Source organism: Typopeltis vanoorti, chromosome 21 (genome assembly GCF_054136105.1).
Source record: "Typopeltis vanoorti isolate ZY-2024b chromosome 21, IOZ_Tvanoo_1.0, whole genome shotgun sequence".
Classification (NCBI taxonomy): domain Eukaryota; kingdom Metazoa; phylum Arthropoda; class Arachnida; order Uropygi; family Thelyphonidae; genus Typopeltis; species Typopeltis vanoorti.
This window is the reverse complement of record NC_143569.1, coordinates 9,716,445-9,740,713: the sequence shown is the minus strand read 5'-3', so window position 1 is coordinate 9,740,713 and position 24,269 is coordinate 9,716,445. Positions and strand designations below refer to the sequence as shown.

The 24,269-nt window shown below is 36.7% G+C and overlaps 1 protein-coding gene across 3 annotated transcripts in view; it reads left to right on the top strand.

Moving 5' to 3' along the window:
* The window catches only part of LOC150094613 (diacylglycerol kinase theta-like), a 570,433-nt gene that overhangs the window by 410,858 nt on the left and 135,306 nt on the right, over positions 1-24,269 (top strand). For all 3 annotated transcript variants that reach the window (XM_090411566.1, XM_090411564.1, XM_090411565.1), the window contains 2 exons: positions 7,769-8,026; positions 20,494-20,685. In XM_090411566.1, the coding sequence (XP_090267692.1) occupies positions 7,769-8,026; positions 20,494-20,685 (450 nt within the window). The remainder of the gene's footprint in view (positions 1-7,768; positions 8,027-20,493; positions 20,686-24,269) is intronic.

Genomic DNA, 24,269 nt, shown 5'->3' with positions numbered 1-24,269 from the left:
TTAAAAGAGGTGGTAACGTTTGGGTAGTTGATACACAGGTGGTGGAAACAGGGCACCCACTAGCCGCCTATAGCCATAATAATAAGGTAAAGTATTATAAGAATAACCAAGATCTAGTTAGTAAGATACAGGAGGAGCATGGGGCAACTCCGAGGTTTACCAGCACCACCATCTCTTTACATGGCATATGGAGCACACATAGCTATAAGGACTTAAAACAGCTTGGGCTTATGCAGAAGGATATAAATGGTCTTTCCTTGAGGGCCCTATGGGGTGGCATGCTGTTGTCACCAGAGAATGACTACAATGATAACTAGAACAGGCATAGGGTAAAACACTTGTAAAGGCTTAGGCCTATATCAAGTCTGTACGAGATGTCTGGATGTGATGTAAGGGTAGCACTACCCATAACCAGTATAAAGATTAATAAAAAATAAAATAAAATAAAATAACTAGTGGTGTACCACAAGGATCAGTGCTTGGTCCACTGTTATTCAATCTATACATTAATGATATCATGAAGGATTTGACAAGCAACATACAGCTATTTGCTGATGATGATGATGCAAAGATAGGTTGGGTGATCAGGAATGCTGCTGGTATGTAGTACTTGCAGAATGATTTGAATAGGCTGGAATTGTGGGCATGGTAAAATGGATATCAGTTCAGTGTCAATAAATGTAAATTCATGTACTTTGGCATGATTAGGTATCCAATGTCTTATTATATTGGTGAGATCATGCTTGAAGAAACTGATGAGGATAGGGATCTTGGAATGTTAGTAGATAAGAAGTTGAAGTTCATGGGCCATATAGCAAAGATTGCAAATACAATTCAAAATATAATTGCAATGCTGAAATAAACGTTCACATGTAAAGATAAGGAAGTCATTTTGCCTCTTTACAAGATGTTGATAAGATCTCACTTAACTATTGTGCGAAGATCTGGTTTCCGTTGTGATTCTGATATATTGAAGAGAGTGCAAAGGAGGGTGTTAGAAATGATATCATGATTATGGAATATTGATTATGAAGACAGATTGAGAATTTGTAGACTGCAGACACTAGCCAACAGGAGAAAGATGTATGATATGATTGAGACTTACAAACTTGTGAAAGGTTCATACAGGATTTCAGTTGATGGAATTTTTCAATTTATGGAGGGTGGGGAAAGGAGGGAATCATTGGAAGCTGAGAATGAATGCCACTAAGAAGGGGGTGAGGACTAGATTTTTCTCTCATAGGGTGGTGCGTGATTGGAATGGATTGCCATTGGATGTTGTGAGTGCAAGCAGTGTGAACAAATTCAAGAATAAGTATGATAGCTGGTGCATGTAGTATGTGGCCTCCTTCGATGAGTCCCTGACTCCCTGGAAGTCTCTCCTAATAATAATAACAATAAACAAAAGTTTTTAAATTGAACAACAGATGCTAGAAAAAAATTATGATTCATCTTCATTAGAAGAAGTTAAGAAATTACATGAAGATGGAACTGAAAAGTATATAACACAAACATTGGCCAACATCAGTTTCATCATCATGAAAGAGAAATTCAAAAACAACAATGTAGGCTAATGAGAATGATTATCTTTTCATGAGCAGTCATGAGAGAACTAGGTAAACATAATATTATTAGGATCTGATAACGGTGTGTAAGTGTGTGATAGAGAGAGAAAGATAAACTATATTTAAAAAAAAAAAAAAAAACTAAAAAATATAATTTCTCATTGAGGTTGAAGCTCAGGCAGTCGAGCATGAACAAGGACCTCAGCACATTCTTTGAAAAGACATTCAGATTTCTTGGTGAGCACCTGTTTACATCACACTAAAACATGGTATGAGCATAAATTTAAGGAGGGCTATGAAATTCTTATCAACCACCCTATTGTAAAAGGCAATTAGATTATAAAACAAGCACGCCCTTAACAAATCCATGCTGACCCTCACAGCTAACATTATCTTCATTGGCTTGGTCCAATGCTGTATATGATCTCTCATTGATTTCTTCAAAATCTTAACAACTACAGAAGAAATACAAACTGGCCTATAGTTTGATATTTCTGTTCTACAATCACCCTAATGCAATGGGCACTATCTTAACCTCCCTCCACTCCTTTGACACCTTTCTCATTGCCCAAACTATCATTGGAAAGCTAAGTCAATGGCACTATCAATTTCTTAGCACATTGTCTTAAAACAGATGGTAAAATTTCCATCCAGTGCTATTGCCTTATTGACGTCAAGAGTACTTGGTATTTTTAAACACTCTCCTCTTGCACTTCTAAAGTTGAATCCTCCCCATCCATCTAGTAATAAAACTTTCTTTTCCAGGATTAAATACCCCATTAAAATGATTCTTAAACATCTCCACTATGTCTTTTGCATCAGTCACTTTACTCCCATTTTCAGCTAAGAATGTCATTTTTCTACAATCATTTCCCTTTCTATTGACCACATAAATGAAAGAATTCCTTTGTATTTTCTTGGATCTCAGGACTAGCCTTTTCTCATATTCAAGTTTTGCCTTCATTGCCATGCTATTCACTTTCCTGCCCTTAGTCTTCTGTTCCTCATTTATCTGCTCTCCATCCTTTTTCTTATGTTTTTTTCTATAACCTTTTTTTTTCATTTGCAGTTCACACTGGATATCATTAGTCATCCATTTTACACCAAATCGTGTTTTTCTTTTTTCACTAGAGGTATGCAACTTGCTATTGTTGCTAATAAATATTTCTCTACAAGTTCCCTTGTACTGGTGATATCTTTCCCTTCTAATTCTTCCATGCATGGAACTGCCCCAAACTGATTTCTAAGACTTATAATCACCTGCCTAATAAGTCTACATAAACTCCTCTCTTCTTGACACTTCCACATATCTACTCATCCCATAACTCAAGACCACATGGTTACTCTCTCTCCAACTGGGAGCAGGGATGACATTTCAGTTACAATCAGGTCTTCTAATGCCATGATTAATCCAAAACACTTGAGCCTTTTGTTTCTTCTACTATGTTACCTGAAGCATTTATCCTTCAAGAATTCCAGAAATTCAGTTTCCTTACCCCACACGCTGCTTCCTCTTCCCAGTTTATGTTGCTGAAGTTAAAATCTGTCATAATGATTATTCATTTTGCACTTGCCAAGCTCAATTACTTAAACATTTGTATTCCAAAGTATTCATATTCTCTGGTCTATAGCAACATCCCACTAAATATCCTCTCCTGTTCATCTTCACCTCGTACCATATACTCTCAAAACCATTAGTGCCATTTCTCTCCAAATTCTCCACTATGAGAGGACACAATGCATCACTGATCATAAGCACTATTCCACTACTGTGTTTGTCTTCCTATCCTGCCAAAATACATTATATCTTTTTACTTCTATTCCTGTCAGTATATCATCTTCTGCCAATCATGTTTCACTGATCCCAATAATCTTCAGACTGGCTGAGGCTATCAGTGCCACTAATGCATCTCCTTGATTCCTGATACTCCTGGCATTTGTATAAAGAAACATCAACAAATTATCAGTATTTCTATACCAATAAATATTGGTTTAGAAATACCAATATTATGGAGAGAGAAATACCAATATATGGAGCCTGTGTAGCTCAGTGGATGTGGCATTTGCACACCATGGCACTTAACCGCACAAAGAAAGACTTGCTTTCGAATCTAGTCAGCGACTAGAGGAAATTTTTCTAAGCCTTTTTTCGAATAGAGGTCAACACTGCTCAGTAATTTCCAAAAGTCAGCTGTGGCTAAAGGATTCTGCCTACTTCCTTTGGGAAACTAAAAGGCATTACGTATTTATCCCATTTTCTCCTTGCATGTTAGGCTCACTGACCTATCATGGGTAAACTTGACTTCTTAAACTTAATCAATGCTCTGATAGTGCAGAACATTATCAGAGCATTGATTAAGTTTAATGCTCTGATAGTGCAATTCATCCTGTCTGCATGATGTATTATAGCTATCAATTTTGTTTATATTTATTTGGCTAGTTTTTTTGGGTTTCTGAGATAAAAAAACAACCTGAGTTTTCAGGAGGAAATACCCTGCTACCTCCATATGAAACTAGCTAACTCACTTTCACTTGAAAAGTCTTGATACAAGATGGAATTTGAACAGGTCTTTCCTGACAAAGAGCATCATTGAAACTGAATGAGCCATGGAGCTTATAGAGGAATTGCTTATATTTTTAAATATAATGCAGCCCATCTCTGTGTTATGCTTGAAATCAAACTTTGCATGCAGTGTTTACACTGAGTTTGTGATGATCCATACCATACAATACAAACATAATAGTAATTCCAATTCTTTTTTGTTCTTGGTACCTTCTTTCCTGTTGCTTTACTCATCAGATGTTAGCAGTTCTCAATAAGTTATTAGGCATTTAAAATAGAGTCATATTATAATGTTTTAAATAACTGCTTCACACATGTAAGAGAAAACTAAATAGAATTTATTACTCCTGTATATTTCACTCAATATGCCATGAGCTTCATTCAGGTAGAATGCAGAAGAATTAGCTACAACATTTAAATTATGAACACAAGAAAAAGTCATGCAGCATGCGTATAACATCACATGTATCAGTTGCAGCTGTACAAGTTAGAGTTCAGAGAAGTAGGTATAGGTGTATAATTAATTTTATTAAAAAATTATAAACATTTAACATCAGTCATTTCCCAAACTTAGAGATAGGCCTATGCTCTGGTCTGTCCAAGATTAGAACTGTGGCATAAATCTTTATGTGATTCCAAAAATAAGAACCTACTGTAATGTAGGTTTGGTTCCATTGAACTCTGGTCTATGTTGATGGCATGAGAAGCAAGGCCTGAACCTTTGAATTCCAGAAATCTTATATAATCTTGATGTTCTTGAATTTTAATCATAGCAGAATGGCCAGTGTATCCAAATAGCAAAGACAGCAAGAGCAAGATATTTGATAAACACCAGGCAAGAATAAAGGTGTATCTTTGATAGGTGGTAAGAAAGATGAAAACTTCTGGGCTGGTTTGAAAGTGGTATACAGATTATATCTAAGAAGAGCTATTGCTATTTTCCCAGATATTCCTTTAAGGTAAAATATACAAATCCTTTTAACATCAGATTGCAATCTGTGAGAGGGATGATAATTATCAATTATTTCCTGAATTTAGGTTTTGCTGCATCCATGAAGTAACAGAGTAAGTTTTATTTAATTTATTCTAATAGATGAGACTCAGAAGAACAAATTGTGTGTGTGTGTTCAACGCACAAGGCTTTTGATAATATCTAATTTTTGTGAAGGATGGTTGTCAGTTCAGCAGAGGTTTTTACATGAAAGTACCTGTAGAACTGGTATAAGCAGAATGTCTATGAAATAGGGATTGAAGTGGATCTGTGAGAGAGGAATGATCACTTAACTGGATTGTTCTGAATAGCAGCATGCAGTCTTAAAGAGAATTTGGGAGTACTACACAAAAGAGTATTCAATGGTTGGGAAAATTTGAGATTCATATGGTGTTAGCAGTTGCACAAGTGAGAAGCAGTTTCTAGAGTGGAAAAGTACATGGAGTTTTTTAAAGCTGTGGCTGAGATGTGTTTATTCTTGGAAAAGCCAGAGGTGTGAGTCACCCCATGAAAGGAAATCTGATCATGTTTGGATAGTAGGGTATTATCAAAAGTTAGGAGAAGTGACAGAAGATCTTTCTAGTGAGAAATCAGGCAGGAATGAGGTTTATAAGTTGTCGAAAGTTTTTCCTCTGGGTTAGAAATTAAATTAAACTTTCATGCAATGAAATTATATTCTTGTTTGATACTCTATCCAGGTGTAAGCAAACAAAGTTTGCACATGAAGTATCTTAGAAATATATACACATTAGCACAAGAATAATGTTTAATTTGCCAAATATTTCGGTCTGAATATTACAGACCATCTTTAGTGGCTACATAGGAATAGTTTTAAAAAACAAAGTGGAATACGAACAATTGATCATTCATACATAGAACATGCCGGTGATGTCATATCGCTAAGTATTAGAAGAGTAAACATTTTTTAAAAAAACATAATTAAAGATATTAATTCAGAAATTCATATAATGATCTTAAATAACATTATACCGATAAAAAAAAAATTAATGTGTTATCCTGATTAAACTTTCCCAAATTTTTGATATAGATATACAGTCATTATGATTCGAGTTAGGACGTTGAAGTAAGGCCTCTACACTTTCTTTAAATAAACATTCAAATTTGTAGCGACATCTGTGTAGGAGGAGAGTCTTGGACCAAAGGATGTTGTGGTTTGTTTCTCATCCACTGAGCTAATCCAGATTTCTTAGGTTTGCTGTGTTGAATTGATGACTGATGCTCTTGAATTCTTTTTTCTATGGAACATCCAGTTTGTCCAAAGTAAGAAAGATTACAATTACAAGGAACTTGATACACACCAGGTAGAGACAAGGTTGAGTGTTTATCTTTAGATGAAGGAAACTGGGTGGATAATTTGTTAATAGGTGTTAATAAGTGACTGTTAGATCATATTTCTTTAGAATTCTCGAAATTGGTTCTGAAATCCTGGAAACATAAGGAATTGGAACTCGACGTATTGAATCTTGGTTGTTCTGTTTTGGTTTGTAAGAATCAAAAAGATGTTGTGTACTCTTTTCAGAGAAGCCATTTAGTTTCATTTTATATTTCTAATCATTATGTCACAAGTATCGTTAAAAAAACATGAAGTATCTGTATGACTAGGCTACTTGTATATAGAGGCTGATGACTTCACATCAGTTGCCTTAATATCTCACAATGCAAAGTGTATATATATAGAAGTGTAAATGAAAAAGATGAATGGAGTATACTGCAATCACCAAAGCTATGAATAGGATTTGAAGTCAGTGATAGCAAGCCATTTATATACAGAAAGAAGAGAGTGGATGAAAATATAGAGTCCTGAGGTACTCCTGCATTGATGAGGGAAAATCTGAGGAGAGGAAACCATCTGCTATGACATGAGCAAGTGATCAGAGAGGAAGCTGGCTTCCTAACTGCAAGGTATAGAATGAAGACTGTAAGATGGTAATTTGCTGAGCAGGCTTCTGTGCCAGACCCAATCAAATGCCTTAAAAGGTCAAGGGCAACCAGGTGAGTTTCTTCAAACCATTCTAAGTCTTGAGAACAAAGGTAGGTAGTGCAGACTAATTGTTGATTGAGAGTGGTGAAATCTATATTACAAGTCACTATTTAGATAGTTTGTCCTCAGGTGGTGAAGAAGTTTGCTGTTGATGGATTTTGAGTGGTAAAGTGGAGGGAACCTTACCTTGTTTATCAATGCATGAATTGGAAGAGTCATGCCAGTAGGTCAACCTTGACTTTGGGTGATGTTGCTATAGTATATCTGGATTTGAGAGCTGGTGGAATCATGACGGGACAAAAGTTGCATCCAATAGCCTTGTCAGGGACTATAAGGTTCACTGCTGTTTGAACAGGATGTAAGTTTGTGGCATTTTCTCACTAATCTCAAAACACTTTGTGTCAAATACATGCAAGTGCAATACCACTATTATGCATATTTTTATAAATATAAATTTTCATTAAAGCTTAAATTTATTGAAAAGTAATTTTTAATACAGTTGTGATCAATAAATTTTCTATTCACATTTAGATATCTCATATGAGATATTATTCCTATAATGCTATATTTTAAAATTGTAAGTTAAATAATAAAAACATTTCTCTTTCTTTTGTATTGTAGTTATTCCCCTTATTTTATTTTTACAGATTATATGTGTTTAGGCATATTAGAGACTATAAGATTTTGGTCTGTGGTGGAGATGGAACTGTTGGGTGGGTATTACAATGTTTGGATAATGTTGGTCAAGATTCAGAGTGCCAGTCTCCTGCTTGTGCAATCCTTCCTCTTGGTACTGGTAATGATTTAGCAAGGGTACTCCACTGGGGACCAGGATATACAGGAGGTGAAGACCCACTATCCATTTTAAAAGATGTTATTGATGCTGAAGAAATAAGATTAGATAGGTAAGGTGTGCTTTCAAGCATTGGTAATATTGAATTTTCTCAACATTATAGAGAATAAGTTTTTTTATTTGTTTGTTTCTTTTTAAATAATAGTTTTGTAAAAGTTAAGGTTGAAATGAAATGAAAGTAAAGATTATGATTAAAATGATAACTCCTCATGAATCTTCTTAATAAATCTGTGAATAATTAAACAAAACTTTATTTAAAGGAGTCACTGCAAAAAGAATTATCATATATATAACAACAGACTACACACACATAAATTCATATTTTTGTATCAATGAATAATTACATAGCAGCAACAGCTATATATATATAATATATATACCGTTCTTTAGGTTCTTTAACTAGATAATCCTTTCTTCACCATTTTTAATAAAGCTTTGCTTAATTAGTAGGATAAAATGGAAGGCATGAAAATTGGCAGTGAATATTGCACGTGCGTGCGCACACATGCACACACACAGTGTGTAGCCTGTTAACTGCTATGTAATTATTCATAGATACAAAAATATATGCAAATATACAGTATTAGGGTCGATATTTTTAAGAATAGTATACTAATATGGTATTAGTTATTCTACCAGACTCATTTTAAAGAGATTATAGAATAAGTGAATGAACTCTTACTTGGTTTATCTATACAGAACAAAGTTGAATATCATCATCAGAAAAATGGTAATGAGTTCTAATATTAATCTCTATGATATAGTCCCTCCCTACTATGACCTAAATATTCGTGTTCAATAAACTCATTCAGTTCTTTTATAAACCACTTACCAGTCATTTCTTTAACCATTCTATCTCACTTTTTTTTGTTTGATATACTCCATATAGACATGTTGTCTGTTTCATCATATAACAACTAGTCATTCTCTTCATTTTCCAAGGGGTGGCAAGAGAGCAAGAATGGAATCACATGCACCATTTTTGCTGTCACTCATATCATAGGCTTCCTCCAAATTTCCAGGTGGTTTCTGTAATTAGCTAATTTATTGAGGAAACTGAGGTATGATTAAGTACTGATGGATACTATAATAGGGAAAGAGATCTTTCCTTTCCTTCTTATGATATCCATTTGGTTCATAATTTTGTCCATCTTTCATATGTTAATATGGGCATCCTATTTCCATTTATTAAGTAGCAGCAAATGAATAAATGAGTTTAAGCAAAGCAGCTATGGATTTTCTTATAGGAGGCAGTTATGAATTTTGGATAACATATTCTAGGGCAATTGAGCTTGAAGTTCTTCCATGAACTGTTCATCTGTTGTTGGTGATCTCTATGGTGGTTACAAAATATACATTCAACAATTTTGAAAAGGGATGATAAGAAATTATCCTGTTTAAATTATTTACTGAAACAATTAGTGTATATTCATCCTTTTCATCCATTCATCCCTTTCCTCCTATACATAAATGATGAACCCTGGAGTGCTCCTGCTTTGATAAAGAAGTCTCAAAAAAGGAAGCCATCTATCTTGACATAGAGTAAATGACCAGCAAAGACAATTTATTTATTATTTTAATATCCTATTCTAGAGACCAAAATATGGTACTTTTTTCAGGCCACTTTATTAATCTCATGCTGATAGCAAACATAAACCACCAAAAAACTGGCCATCCAATAATGTAATGTGTGGAAGACAGACTTATATGATGGGTGAAAGAGTTTGAAGAGAAGTATAATTCTAGAGGATATGAGATACTCAGAAGCATGGTAGAACACTGCTACTTCTTCCGCTCACGTCATGAAAGAAGTAGCTGTGTGTAAAATGGGCTCCTGTTTCAGATAAGTTCTTTGAAACAATTAATAGTATATAAGCTCATGAGTAAGAGTTTCTATAAAGGTTGTGCGATTGTAGTGTTATTAGTGTCCATGCGGTTAGCATAGTGGCTATGCGCTTCGCAACCATATGCCTGGGGAAGGAGTGTCCTGGGTTCGATTCCCGTCTCTGATGTGAGGAGCTTAAGGATCTTTCTCAGCCATAGCCAAGTTAGCCAGTCTTGGGCATGGACAGCAGGGTTTTTTCAAGCAGTTTATCTGGGGTTTTTTATCCTGCTTTTTCAAGCAGGCAAACTGGTCCTGTGAACACATGGATCTACAGCCATAAATACTTAACCCCCCCAGGAAGGGGCTCAACTCTCCCCAGTAGGGATGGGGGAGAAAAGGGAGGAAACTCCATACGAATAAATAAGTGTTATTAGTATGTGGGATATTTTGTTTAAATTTATTTAAAAATTCATTGATATTAGAGCTTAGTGTAGTAGCCTGCAAAGGAAAGATAGCGCTGGCTTTGTCCATGCAGGCATTTAAATTCAGTCATTTCATAAAATGTGAGGTGTGCTATATGTATTTGTTTGATTACATAGATAAATTGTGGATATTTATGATGGATGGAAGGATGGTGTGTGTGAATTGTATGCTGAATGAGGATTTGATGAGTGCTAATATGTTGATAACTGAAAGTGTTAGTACTGAGAATTCTGTGAGGAGGATGAGTGCTCATCTGATAAAGAAGGATGGTGTAAAAGAGCAGCAGAAAAATGTCAAAACTTTTTCAACATTTTTTTGCTGCTCTTTTACACCGCCCTTCTCTATCAGACAAGCACTCATCCTCATCGCAGCATTCTCACTGCTAACACTTTCAGTCATCAACATATTAGAATTCATCAATTCCTCATTCAGCACACACTTTTGCACATACCCTCCTTCCATCTGAGTGGTTTCTCAGAATGAGTGGTCTGAGAAACTTAATCGATGGTAAGAAAGAAAAAAGTGATGCAAATGTGGCAGAAGGCAACAAAATTGAGAGAATGAATGAAAGCGAAAATGTGACGCAAAGTTCAAAACCTCGAAAATTCAAAAGGATAAATGATAGTGAAAGTTTGATGCAAAGTTTGAAAACTTGAAAGAATGAATGAGAGTGAAAGTGTGATGCAGGGTATGAAAGTTTGAAAATTCAAATGGATGAACGACAACAAAAATGTGATGCAAGATTTGCAAGCTGAGTTGGTTAGGGTGAGGAAAGAGATGAAATGGATGCAGAATGAAGTTAAGAAAATTCGAGATATGTATGGGAGATTGAAAATGATGAAAACAAATAATGTTGGTATAAAATAGGTAATGAAAGACCTATGAGTGGCATTGTATGGTGATTCAATTATGAAAGGTGTGCTGGAAGAGAGGATGCACAAGGTATGTTTTACTGGAGGTAGAATGGATAGAGTGATTAAAGCATTGGATATGAGAAGTAAGCAAGCAAAAGAGTAGGTAGATGTAATAGATACAAATAACTTGACTGTTAACAAAGAACACATAAGATTGGATATCAGGAGGTTGCTTAGACAGATAAAAGAGAATAGTGTGATAGGAATGGTAGTAAGCTTGTTGCCTAGGTAAGATAGTGGTGAGATGAGGCAGAGAGAAAGGATTTTGAATGATATGTTAGCAGAAATGTATGAGGTGAAAGGAGTGCAGTTCGTTAATGTGTGGAATGAGTTTGAAGGACAAAGTGAACTGTATAAGAGTGATGGATTGCATGTGAGTGGTTTAGATGTGAGTTTCTTGGAAAGACTGCAGCTGGAAGGTAGAGAAGTGAGTGTGGAGAATGAATCTGATCAAGTGGGAAGTGATATGGAAGAGCAGGAGAGATTGAAGAGGTGATTATGAATGAAGAAGTGAGTGTAATGAGTATAGAGAATGAGAGAACGGGGTGCAAGACGGACAGGGAAATGATGTAAAAAGGGTGGATGCTCCAAGAGGATGTAAATGCATGTGTAGACAGGAAAGGGGATGACCTTGGATCAAGAGAAAACAGTTAGATTTGAGGGTTCTAAGATGAATATGGAGAAAGGGAAATGGCTTGAGTCGAGCATGGTGAAATCACATAGAATGAGTGGTATCAATGGAACTAGCTATAGATCCAGGAATGAGATGTTGTGTTTGTATACAAATACTAGAAGTGTGAGAAATAAGGCAAATCAAATGGTTGCATTAATTGAGTCTGATCACCCAAAAATTGTTGGAATAAGTGAGACATGGTTAGATGAGGACGACATCCTAACAGGACTAGAGATGGAAGGAAATGATGTGTTTTGTGAGGATAGAAAGGGTAAAAAGGGAAGAGGGGAGTGCTACTGATGATAGAGAAAGAGTTATGTCCATACAAAGTAGAGATGCAAGAGGAAAATAACACCAGTGGTTTTGAGGCAGTATGGTGTGAGAGAGAGGTAAATAGAATGAAATACTTGGTTGGATGTTATTATAGACCTGGTAATGTGGATGGTAGTGACTATGAAATATATGATGAAATTTGCCAAGCAAATAAGCAAAGGGTGATCATTATGGGAGATTTTAATTATGGCAATATAGATTAGGAAGATGGCATAGTAACTGGAAGTAAAGAAAATGAGTTTCTTGAGTTTTTGAGGGACAACTACCTCAGACAATATGCAACAGAGGGTATACAAGGATTGAGGATCTTGGATTTGATCATCTCATCAGAGGATGTAATTATAAATGAGGTGTCTGATCACCCTCCAATTGGTGAGAGTGACCATGAAGTGATTACCTGGATGGTTATCAGCAGTGTGAGGACCTCCATGAGAAAAGGGTATAGGTGGAACTACAAGGCTGGTGATTATGAGGAGCTCAGGAGACAGACTGCAGGTGTAGCATGGAACGAAGAGTTAGCGCAAGTGCAGCTTGGGGGATATTCAAGAACTATCTAGTAGAAGCAATGTCTGAATGTATTCCAAGGGTCAAAAGTTTAAATAAGACAGGTGTAAAATGGTTGAATGAAGTTCAAAAAACACTTGATGTTAATAAGGCTGTGGGACATGATAATATATCACCACGTATTCTGAAGGAATGTGCCAGGGAGTTCACATCTGTATATGATAAGATAAAAAAATCATTATGGAGGCAGCAAAAGAGAAGTGGTTATAACCAATACCATGAGGATTCCAAAGACTAAGCAAGGAGGGTGACTTGGTTGGTAAAGGTAGCAAAAGTGAAGTATGCATGCAGCAGTTAGCTAATGAAGCCAAAAAGAATTCTAGGGGGTTCTTTTAATATGTAGCCAGCAAAAAAAAAAAAAAAAGATTATGGAAGGAAACATTAATTGGAGAAAATGGTATAAGGACAACTGTTGTGAGATATAGTGGAGATACTTAATGAGCAGTTCATAAAAATCTTTCATTCTTGTGAATGTGACTTCATGGAGAGATTGAGAGCAGTTGTGGAGAGGGGAGAGAGACTGACTGTAAGTGAGCAAGAGGTGTATGGGGAATTGAGCACACTTGATGTTCATAAGGCTGTGGGACTTGATAATATATCATCACATATTCTGAAGGAATGTGCCAGGGAGTTGACATCTGTCTTGACATATTTTTTTTAATATGAGTCTTGCACTGGGTCAAGTTCCAAAAGAGTGGAAGGAGGGCAAGATTGTGCTGCTTCATAAGGGAGGTGATAGAAATGAAGCATCAAATTATTGGCCTGAGTGTCAGGTGTTGTGGTTAAGTTGTTGGAGAAGCTGGTGAGAACTAGGATCCAGAATTGGATCCTAGTTCTCATGTTCATGTTTTAATAATCTACTTACTTATTACAATAAGGTGACGTCTTCCTTGGGCAGAGGAGAGGGATACACAGCAATATATTTAAATTTTGCAAAGGCTTTTGATAGATTACTGCATGATATGTTGATAATCAAACTGGAGCGGATGCTGTTGGATATTAGATTAGTGCATTGGATCGGAGACTGGCTATCTGATAGGTATCAGCAAGTTGTGAATGGGAGAGCAATATCCCAGAAGAGGAAAGTCACTAGTGGTGTATCAACTGGGGACTATTTTAGGACATTACTGTTTAACTTGTATGTTAATGATATTGGAAATATTCAGTTGTTCGCAGATAATGCAAAGTTGGGATGAACTATGAAGAGTAGAAAATATGTTGTGGCCTTACAAGAAAACTTGAATAAATTTAGTTAATGGGCATGGGAATGGGAATGCGAGTTCTATGTTGCAAAAGGTAAGGTTTTAAAATTTGGAAAACAAAGATAGGATGCAGAATTTATGCTTGGTGGGGATATATTGTCGGAGGTGGAGGAAATAAGAGATTTTGGGGTGATAATTGATATGGATCTAATGTTTACGGGACACATTGCCAAAATTGTGAGGAAAACACAAAGACTTTTGGGAATGATGTGGATGACCCTGACTTGTAGAAGTAGGGAGATTCTTGTTCGATTGTATAAGCTTTGATTAGGCCACACATTGAGTACTGTGCACAGATTTGGTTAGCTGGTTTTCAAAAGGAAGAAGAGGTGTTGGAAATGGTCCAGAGGCAACTGACTAAGGTAGTTTCTAACCTCTGGAATATTGAATATGAGGAAAGGTTCTACAGAAAACAGTAGGAGATCAGGGGAAAACCAGAGGTCATCCCTGGAAGCTGTATAAGGAGGGTGTGAGTGAGAAACAGGTTTTTTTGCATGCAGAATTGTGAATGATTGGAATGCCTTTCCTGAGAGTGTGAGTGAGTTTAATGGATGAAAGGATTTATACAAGGTGGATGGTTTTGCATTTGAATGGAATTAGTGTTCAGAGTCTGGGAAAAGTGTTGTTGAATGAAGTTAAGAGTGGATGTGCAAAATCAGGGAAATTAGAGCTTTTAGAGGGGAAGCTGTTGAGTGAGTACACCATTAGGGTATTTGAGTGTAAGAATGTGGAAAAAATGCTTAAGTTAGTACCATTACCACTAATAATAAATCAGAATGGGATAGTTAGTATAAAACGGTCGGCCCAGGGGACATTGCACTTTATACACTAAGGCCTGGATAATTCATGCCAGGAACAAGATTAGACCACTTTGCCATCAACTGGTGAGAGTTATCATGTGGTCTTGACCTGGAAAACAGATAAATGTGTGGAAGTTAAGAGAGGGCAGGAATATGTAGAATTTTTACATGGCTGGTAAGTATGACAATCTTAGGAGTTTGCTTGGAGCAAGTGTTATGGCATGAGAAAATGTGAAGCTTGGATGTTCATAGTGCATGGCAAGTAAAGGAGCATTTAAGAAAAGAATAGCAAACACCTTACATAGAGTCAGGAGGATAAATCAAGTGGCAGTTAAATGGATGAATAGCATTATTAAGCATGAGCTACAAAAAATGAAAAATTTGTGGAGGGAATTCAAAGAGAAAGGTGACCAGAAGGTACATGAACAGTACAAAGCACGAGCATAAGGGTGACTAAGTCACAAGGCAATATGATAAGAAAGAGAAAATCAGAGTATGAGAGAAAAATAAGCAGTACAGGCCAAAGGTAATCCCAAATGATTCTTTTGGGATGATGCAAGTAAAAGGAAGAATGATTATGGCAGAATAATTTTAATGAATGCTGATGGTAGGGAGGTAACTGAATCAGATGAAATAGTTGAATTACAAAGCGAACACTTTGCATGAGTAAATTATCCAGGTCGAGATATTGTAATAACATGAGACATAAGGACTTATATGGAAATAGGGGTAAATAAATTGGAGGTACATAGGATATTACAGAATTTTGAGGTGAATACAGTTATGAGATTAGATGGTATACCGAGTTTTATTATTATTGTTATTATTATTATTATTATTGTTATATATGAGCACCTCGAAATTCTGCTGTATCCTAATGTTATGACCTTATAAGAGGACTTCAATAGGTTTCATGAATGGGCACATAAGTGGAATGTCAGTTCAATGTTGCAAAGTGTAAGGTTTTGAGATTTGGTAAGCAACGATGGGATGCAAAGTATGCAGATGGTGGTGAAACTTTAAAGAAGGTAGAGGAAATGAGAGATCTCGGAGTGGTGGTTGACAAGGATCTGAAATCCATGGGCCATATTGCACAAGTTGTGAAGACATCACATCAGATAATGGCAATGATGCAGTGGACCCTGACATGTAGACATAAAGAGGTTATGATATTATTTTATAAGGCCTTGATCAAGCTTCATATGGTTTATTGAACCTGGTTGCCAGGTTTTCATGGTGATGAGAATATGTTGGAAAGGGTCCAGAGAAGATTCACAAAGGTGGTCAGAGGCCTGTACAGTGTGGAGTATGAGGACAGATTGAGAGAATGCAAGTTGCAGAGCCTCGTGAATAAGAGGAAGGGGGGGGGGATATTATTGAGACATATAAGCTAGTTAGAGGTTGTTATCATGTCAACATGGAGGAAATATTTCATAGAATGGGAGAGGCCATCAATGGAAACTGTATGAGGGGTTCTTTGCATGGAGAGTGGTTGGGGAATGGAATGCATTGCCTGAGTGTGTTGTGGATGTAGACACATTGAATCAGTTTAAGGCACGGTTGGATGAGCATTGTGTGCAATAATGTGTATTTCCCATGATGAGTCTCTGACTCCATGGATGTCAAATGTTAATAATAATAATAATCTTCACCTTCTTGCTCTTCAGTTTTGCCTCTTCTAACAACTCCTTTACATCCTCTTTCATAGAATACTTCTTGCTTCTCAAATCATTTTTACCAACCAAGACAATCATTTTCTTTGACTTACCTTTTTGCATCTGGATGGCATGGCTAATATCGTGAATTTCTGCACCCATAAAATACGATTTTGTTACGCTTTCTTTAAGTACTTCCCTGATCATTGAATCTCCATACATAATTTTCTCCTTTACTTGTTTTTCTTGTTTCTTCAGTCAGTCTTTATTATTCCTTTGGGCCACCTGCATCTTTCTCTTTTCAGCCCTACTAATTTCTTTCCAATTCTATAATATTTCAATTTTGTGTTTAGTCCTATGAAGGATAACATTTAAGCTCACTATTTCTTCATTAATGTCCATTTCATTCTCCTCTATTTCCACAGCTGCACATTTGACATTAATAACATCGTTTTCCATCTTAATGTCAGTATTTGCTGCGTTCTTGTCACCTAACAGATACTCACTTTTGAAATACTTAATACATACTCTCTCTCTCTCTCTCCGCAAATTCAAATCGCTCGACAATGTGGTCTTTGCCACTATTGTTTGTCGTATTGGTGCCTTGCTGACAATATCACAATATAAATGTTATAAAGACACTAAATACCCTAAAACATGAAAATCTGCACTACACTCTAAAACACTAATTTTTATGAGAAGGTGCTAGGGAATCCACAGTGCCATTGACCACATTGTTTAATTTAAATCTCAGCTTTGGGTTGGTCCCAAGAGGGTGAAAGAAGGGAAAATAGTTCCATTGCATAAAGAGACTCAGTAACAAGATGGAGGCAGCAAATTACCGAGAAATCAGCATCTTAGGAGTCATAGTCAAAGTACTGGAGAAGTTGGTTAAGAGCAAAATACAATGCATAGACTGGAACAGGATACTGTATAGGAGGCAACATAGTTTTGTGAAGGGTAAGTCATACCCCAGTAACTTGCTTACATTTTATAATACAGTGAGAGATGAGTTGGATAAGGTAATGAATGGGTTTACAATGATAATGCTGGACTTTGCAAAAACTTTTGACAGAATACCAAATGGAATTCTAATCAATAAATTGCAGCGCATGAGATCACATGGGTTCATTATTTAATTTGTACATTAACAATATAGGAAATGATCTGAGAGGAACTATTTAGTTGTTTGCGAATGATGCAAAATTTGATAGCACAATACTCGATAAAGATTATGTTAAAATTTTGGAGGATGATTTAAATAGACTGGCATTATGGGCAAAGGAGAATCTATGCCAGTTTAATGTGCAACGTGTAAGATTATGCACGTTTGGGTGAAAAGATTACCAGCTGTATACCACATTGATGGAACTGTAGGAAGAGGAGTTTAGAGGACATATGTCCTCTAAACTTCAAAGCTATCTACTATCCTCTCCAAATAGAAGTGGTTAAAATAGTTCATCTCATTACTGAAGAACATCCTGATGTTCTTCAGTAATGAGATGAACTATAAAGAGGTTATTATACCTCTTTAAGGGCCTTGGTGAGCCCCTCATCTTGACTAATGTGCAGAGATGTGGTTATCTGGGTGTGTTGGGGATGAGCAGGAGGTGGAGAGGATCCAAGAGTGAGTGACCAAGATAAGTTAAAGATTTGTGGGTTACAGAAATTGGTTGGCATGCTGAAATGGTTGAGCAGGAGTGTAGTTATCAGGGGTGTGAAGACTAAAGTTTTTACTTGGATAGTGGTGAATGAGTGGGGGTAGGTTGCTAGTTTGTTGTGAATGCCTTGGATGTGAATGAGTTCAAGTGAAGTATGTCACAACTTTATTTTATTTATTTATTTTTTATTTTTGTTGGAGTATGGCCATCTCTTACCTGTGTTTTAGACACAGTGCATTACTGTACAAGCACTGACTTATTTCTCTCTCTCTCTCTCTCTCACTCACACATGCAAATGAAGATTTTTCTAATAATACTATAAATCACAACCAGAAAAAAGATAGTAGTGGCTTTCCCATCTTGTTCTACTTTTAATATCACTCTTTTAAACATTAACTTGCTCCATGCTTAGCACATTCATCACTCAAGGCCAGTAATGTTAGAAACAGAAACTGGACTTCAGGCACACTCAGTCAGATTTTTGTCAGTTGACAGCATAATAAAGACTGCAAGAATGATCCCACAAAAATGTCATTTGTACTTTGTTGCATTTAGTATTCACACCTAGCACATATATGAACTAGTGAAGATGACTCTGAATTGAAATTTGAAGTAAAATTAACATTAACAAAGTTATTTTTTTCCCATTTGCTGCTTAATACAAAATCTTCAAATATGATTGCTGAATAATGATTCACACTGACAGTTAGTTATTCAGCACATGCTCTTAAAACACATGGTGATGGTGATGTGTTGTATCAGTGTATCTTTATGCATTATAAACTTTAATCAAAATTATTTAATATTTCATAAACCTCCAGTTTGGCATCACTTCACACTTCTGAACTACCTCTAAGAGCTTGAAATTACTTCCTGTTAGTGGGATTGGTTCTGTTCTACTTTCATTAGTTAAGGGAACCACTTCATAAGAATCACTTTTTTCTTTTTCTTCTTCTGGCCTATTTGGACAGTTTTAATGTAGTTTTTCTCTTTGACATTGCACTTTATATTCTTCTTACAATTCTATGTGTTATGGGACCTAACAGTTATTATTATTATTATTATTACCCAAGATCCCATGGAGTCAAAGACTCATCTGGGAGGTCCTTTTATCACACACACAGCTCATCATACCATGCTTTAAACACACTCAAATTTTCTATGGACACCACACTCTCAGACAAGACATTCCAATCATTCACAACTGCATGAAAAAAACCTGCTTCTCACTCCCCTACTCACACCATCTTTATACATTTTCCAGGGATGACCTCTGGTTCTCCCCCTGATCTCCCACTGTTTTCTGTAGAACCTCTCCAGCATTGATCCTATAACAACCCCTTACTAACTTGTAGGTCTCTGTCATATCTCCCCTCTTCCTCCTGTCCACCAGACTCTGCAAATTGCATCTTCTCAATCTTTCCTCATACTCAACATTCCAGAGGTTAGAAACTACCTTAGTTAGCCACCTCTGGATCCTCTCCAATATCTCTTCATTGTTCTGAAAACCAGGTGATCAAATCTGGGCACAATAGTCCATCTGTGGCCTAATCAAAGCCTTATACAATTGTAACAAGAATCTCCCTCCTTCTACACGTCAGTGTCCTCCGCATCATTCACAGAAGCCGTTGTGTTGTCTTCACAATTTTGGCTATGTGTCCCCTAAATTTCAGATCCTTATCCACTATCACTTCCAGATTTCTTATTTCCTCCACCTCTGACAATATATCCTCACCAAGTATAAATTCTACATGGGATACAGAATTTATGCTCAGTGGAAGCCTGAGTTGCTTCAGTAGTATCTATGCTGTAATTCCATTCTATGCATCCTTCATTATATGTTTAGTGTCCTGTATTGTTATGATTAATTCCAACTTTATTCATTCTCTAACCCAGTGAATTCCTTTATTAATTTTTTGACTTAGGTTGCAGTTACTTTGGATCAGCCATCTCATATCAGTTGCAGTCTTCTGTTTTATACAGTTGTGCATAAACAATGATATAGTGGAGAGTGTTTTGATTCCATGGAGGTCTAATGTTGATAATAATAATAATGATAAATAATTTCTCTTTGAACCTTTTAAAACACAGATACTTTGCTTCATCTAATTTTGTTTCTTTGCACATGGTTTTGTTCATTTAGCTTGTTTATAATCGAGTTGTGAATGGTCATAGTCATGAATCATCTCCTAGCTTAGTTTCACCTAGTAGCTGTTGTAATGAATTTAGCATTATATGGGAAATTAAGTACTTGATATAATTTGTTAACAATATAGTTTTATCTCTATGTTTACTTGCTCTGATTTATTTATTTTTTTAAATTTCTTTTTATACCAAATTGATTAATAGGTGGACTGTTGTTTTCCATACTGATGATAAACCAGAAGAAAAGGGATTTTTTACTAATAGTTCTGGTTCAACATCTGAAGATAATACTGCCATCTTTGTTATGAATAATTATTTTGGAATTGGAATTGATGCAGATTTGTGCCTAGATTTTCATAATGCCAGGGAAGAGAATCCTAATAAGTTTAACAGCAGGTAAGCACTTGTTTTGCCTGAATTTAAATCATTGTTTTCATTACTTTGTAATTGCTGTTAATTCTCTAAATATTAAGAATGTAATACAGTGGATTATATGATCATTGTTACTATCTTTTGCTTATGGACATTTTAAAATTGGCAATTCACTTGTAGTTTGCTTAATTTTTATAATGAGATTTGTTTAATTATTATTGTTATTTTTTTATTTTTTAGAATGAACTTGCATTCACATTGAGCTAGGCTGATAAATGCATGCAAAATATATACGCTATAAATATGTTTATTCAGCAATACTAATAAAAATTGGGATTGGATGATAAACTACTCATTTGGATTAGAGGATGGCCAACCGAGAGATGAATGAAGGGATGTGAATTTGCAAGAATTAAGGTGGGCAGTGATGTACCCTAGGGATTAGTCCTTAGTCCATTGTTATTAAATCTTTACATTAACAACATTAAGAAGGCTTTAACAGGGAGACATACAGATATTTGCTGATGGTGCAGAGATAGACAGGTTAATTCAGGAATGCAACTGACATGCAGTACTTGCAGAATAATTTCAATATGCTGCAATTGTGGGCCTGTGAAAATGGCTATTAGTACAATGTTAGTATATGTAAAGTTATGCACTTTGGTGATAATATATCCAATGGCATATTATATTGGCAGTTTTATGGTAGAATAAAATGACCAGGCTAGAGATTTTGGAGTTTAAGTAGATAGAAATTTGAAGTTCAGGGACCATATAACAAAGATCATGAATATAAATCAGAGGATAACTTCAATGCTGAAATTAACATTGACATGCAAGAATAAGGAAGTCATTTCGTCTCTTTACAAGGTTTTGATATGACCTCATCTGGGCTATTGTGCTCAAAACTGGTCTCCTCGGTTTATGAGGAGATGCAGATACAGTTGAAGGGGGAGGTCGCAAAAGGAAGTTTAAAGATGATATCGAAACTGTGAAATGTAGATTATGAGGGGAGATTGAGAATTTGTGAAGTGAAGATGCTAGATGCTTGCGGCATGTATGCTTCTCGGGAATTACATATGTGGCTTGTTAAAGAGAGTGGAGAGCGTATGTGCGCAAAATGCAGGCAGTTGGAGGAAATAAATACGTTAGATATATCGATATCCGACTTTGTTGCTCCAGGAACGGAGAATAGGAAGACAAGTAGTATGATAGGAGCGAATGAGAAAATAATAGTTGATAGTGTGGAAGGTGTGAGTGACTGTGGAAGTTTAGGAGATGGTTTTGTATGGGAGAGTGAATTTAGATTAAGAGTGACTGACCTGCAGAGGGAGATAGATGAGTTGAAAGAGGAGGTGGAATGTCTAGTGAACGAGAGCAGAAGTATGAAAGATAAGATTAGGAGAATGGAAGAGATAAATGCAAGGCGAATCAGAGTAGGAGAGAGAGAGAATTTAAGGAGTATGAGTGAGAGGTATGGGGGTGCTAGAAGAGGAGAGAATGGAAACAGTAGAAGAGAGGGAATGAGAGAGAGGTATGGGAATGCTAGCAGACGAGAGGATGGAAACAGTAGGAGAGACGGAATGAGAGAGAGATATGGAAGTGCTAGAAGAGGAGAGAATGGAAACGGTAGGAGAGATGGAATGAGAGAGAGGTATGGGAATGCTAGAAGACGAGCAGATGGAAACAGTAGTAGGAGAGACAGAATGAGAGAGGGATATGTAAGTGCTAGAAGTGGAGAAAATGGAAACAATAGGAGAGAGGGAATGAGAGAGATGTATGGGAGTGCTAGAAGAGGAGAGAATGGAAACAGAAGAGAGAGGTATGGGAATGAAAGAAGAGGAGAGAATGGAAACAATAGGAGCGAGGGAATGGTAAGAGGTATAATGTATGGCGACTCAATGATCCGTGGTGTTCAAGATAGGATGCGTGAGGAGTGTTTGCCAGGAGGAACAATAGAAAGGGTGGCTATGGCAATTAAGAGAGGTGAAAGGGTGGATGAGATGATTGTGATGGTAGGAACGAATGACTTGAGTGGTAATGTAAGTCGGGCAGCGAGAGATATGAGATTTTTGCTTGAGACTGTACGGAAGAAGACAGAGAGAGGAAAAATAGTGTGCGTGTTGCCTAGGTATGATAATGATGAGCTGAGCAGAAGAGCGGTGATATTGAATGGCATAATAGCGAGAATGTGTGACAAGAGAGGACTGGTATATGTGGATGCTTGGAGTGCGTTTGAGGAAAGAGAGGAGTTGTATGCGAGAGACCGTTTACATTTGAATGAGGAAGGATGTAGGCATCTGGAGAGATTGCTGTTCTGAACGAGTCAGTGTGTCCCAGGGAGGATGATAGCAGGGGTGGCCTCTTGTGGAAATGGATACTTGGGAGAAGGGAGACAATGTCAGGTAACACTGAGCCCAGTGGAGTCTAGAAGGGATAAGGCTGGGTATAGAAACAATGGCATTTATATGCTGTATACTAATGCCAGAAGTATCCGGAATAAGGGAGAGGAATTGGTGGCGCAGATAGCATCAGCCTGGCCAAAAATTATTGCGATCACTGAGATGTGGTTGACAGAAGGGGATATAATAACAGGAATAGAAGTCGCTGGGTATAGCATTTTTCGTCAGGATAGGAGGGGAAAGCGTGGTGGTGGGGTGCTGCTTATGATAAGTGATGACCTATGTCCTCTAAGAGTGGAGAATTTGGAAGGAAGTGAGACAAATGATTTTGAGAGCGTATGGTGTGAGCTAGAGGTAGGCAAGACAGGATATTTAGTGGGGTGTTGCTACAGACCCAGGAGCACAGAGGATGGGGACCAGGAGATGTTTAGACAGCTAAGTTTGGCAAGTGCAAGAAGAATGATTGTTATGGGAGATTTTAACTTCAGTAGTATAAATTGGAGAGAGGAACATGCATGTAACAATAGGGGAATGGAATTTCTAGAATTCTTGAGGGACAAATGTCTTAGGCAACATGTAACAGAGGGAACAAGAGGTTCAAAAATTTTGGATTTGGTTATAGCATCAGAAGAGTTGATAATAACTGAGTTGACGTCTCTCCCACCAGTTGGAGAGAGTGACCATATGGTGTTGACATGGAAAATGAATAGACATGCAGGAGTATCAAAGAGACGGGAACTTATGTGGAATTATAAGGCAGGTGATTATAATAGTCTTAGACGTCAACTTCGGGAAGTTTCATGGAGGGAGGAATTGGACGGCCGGGATATCACCAGTGCGTGGGAAATTGTGAAAGAATATTTGTTATCAGCAATGGTAAGTTGTATACCAAGAGTGAAGAAGAGGGCGTAATTTGGAGTAAAGTGGATGACAAACAACATTAAACAGGAACTGCATGCGAAAAAGAGGCTATGGAAGAGATATAAGGAGACAGGTGAAGAGAGGATGGGTGAAGAATATAAGACACAGGCCAGAAGAGTGACTCGTGTGGTAAGGAAAGCGAAACTGGAATACGAGAGGAGATTGGCCCTAAGATCTAAAGAAAATCCTAGGGAATTTTTTAGCTATGTGGCCAGTAGGAGGAGAAATGACTGTGGAAGAATGATATTGTGGGATAAAAATGGGAATAGAGTGACTGATGCAGAG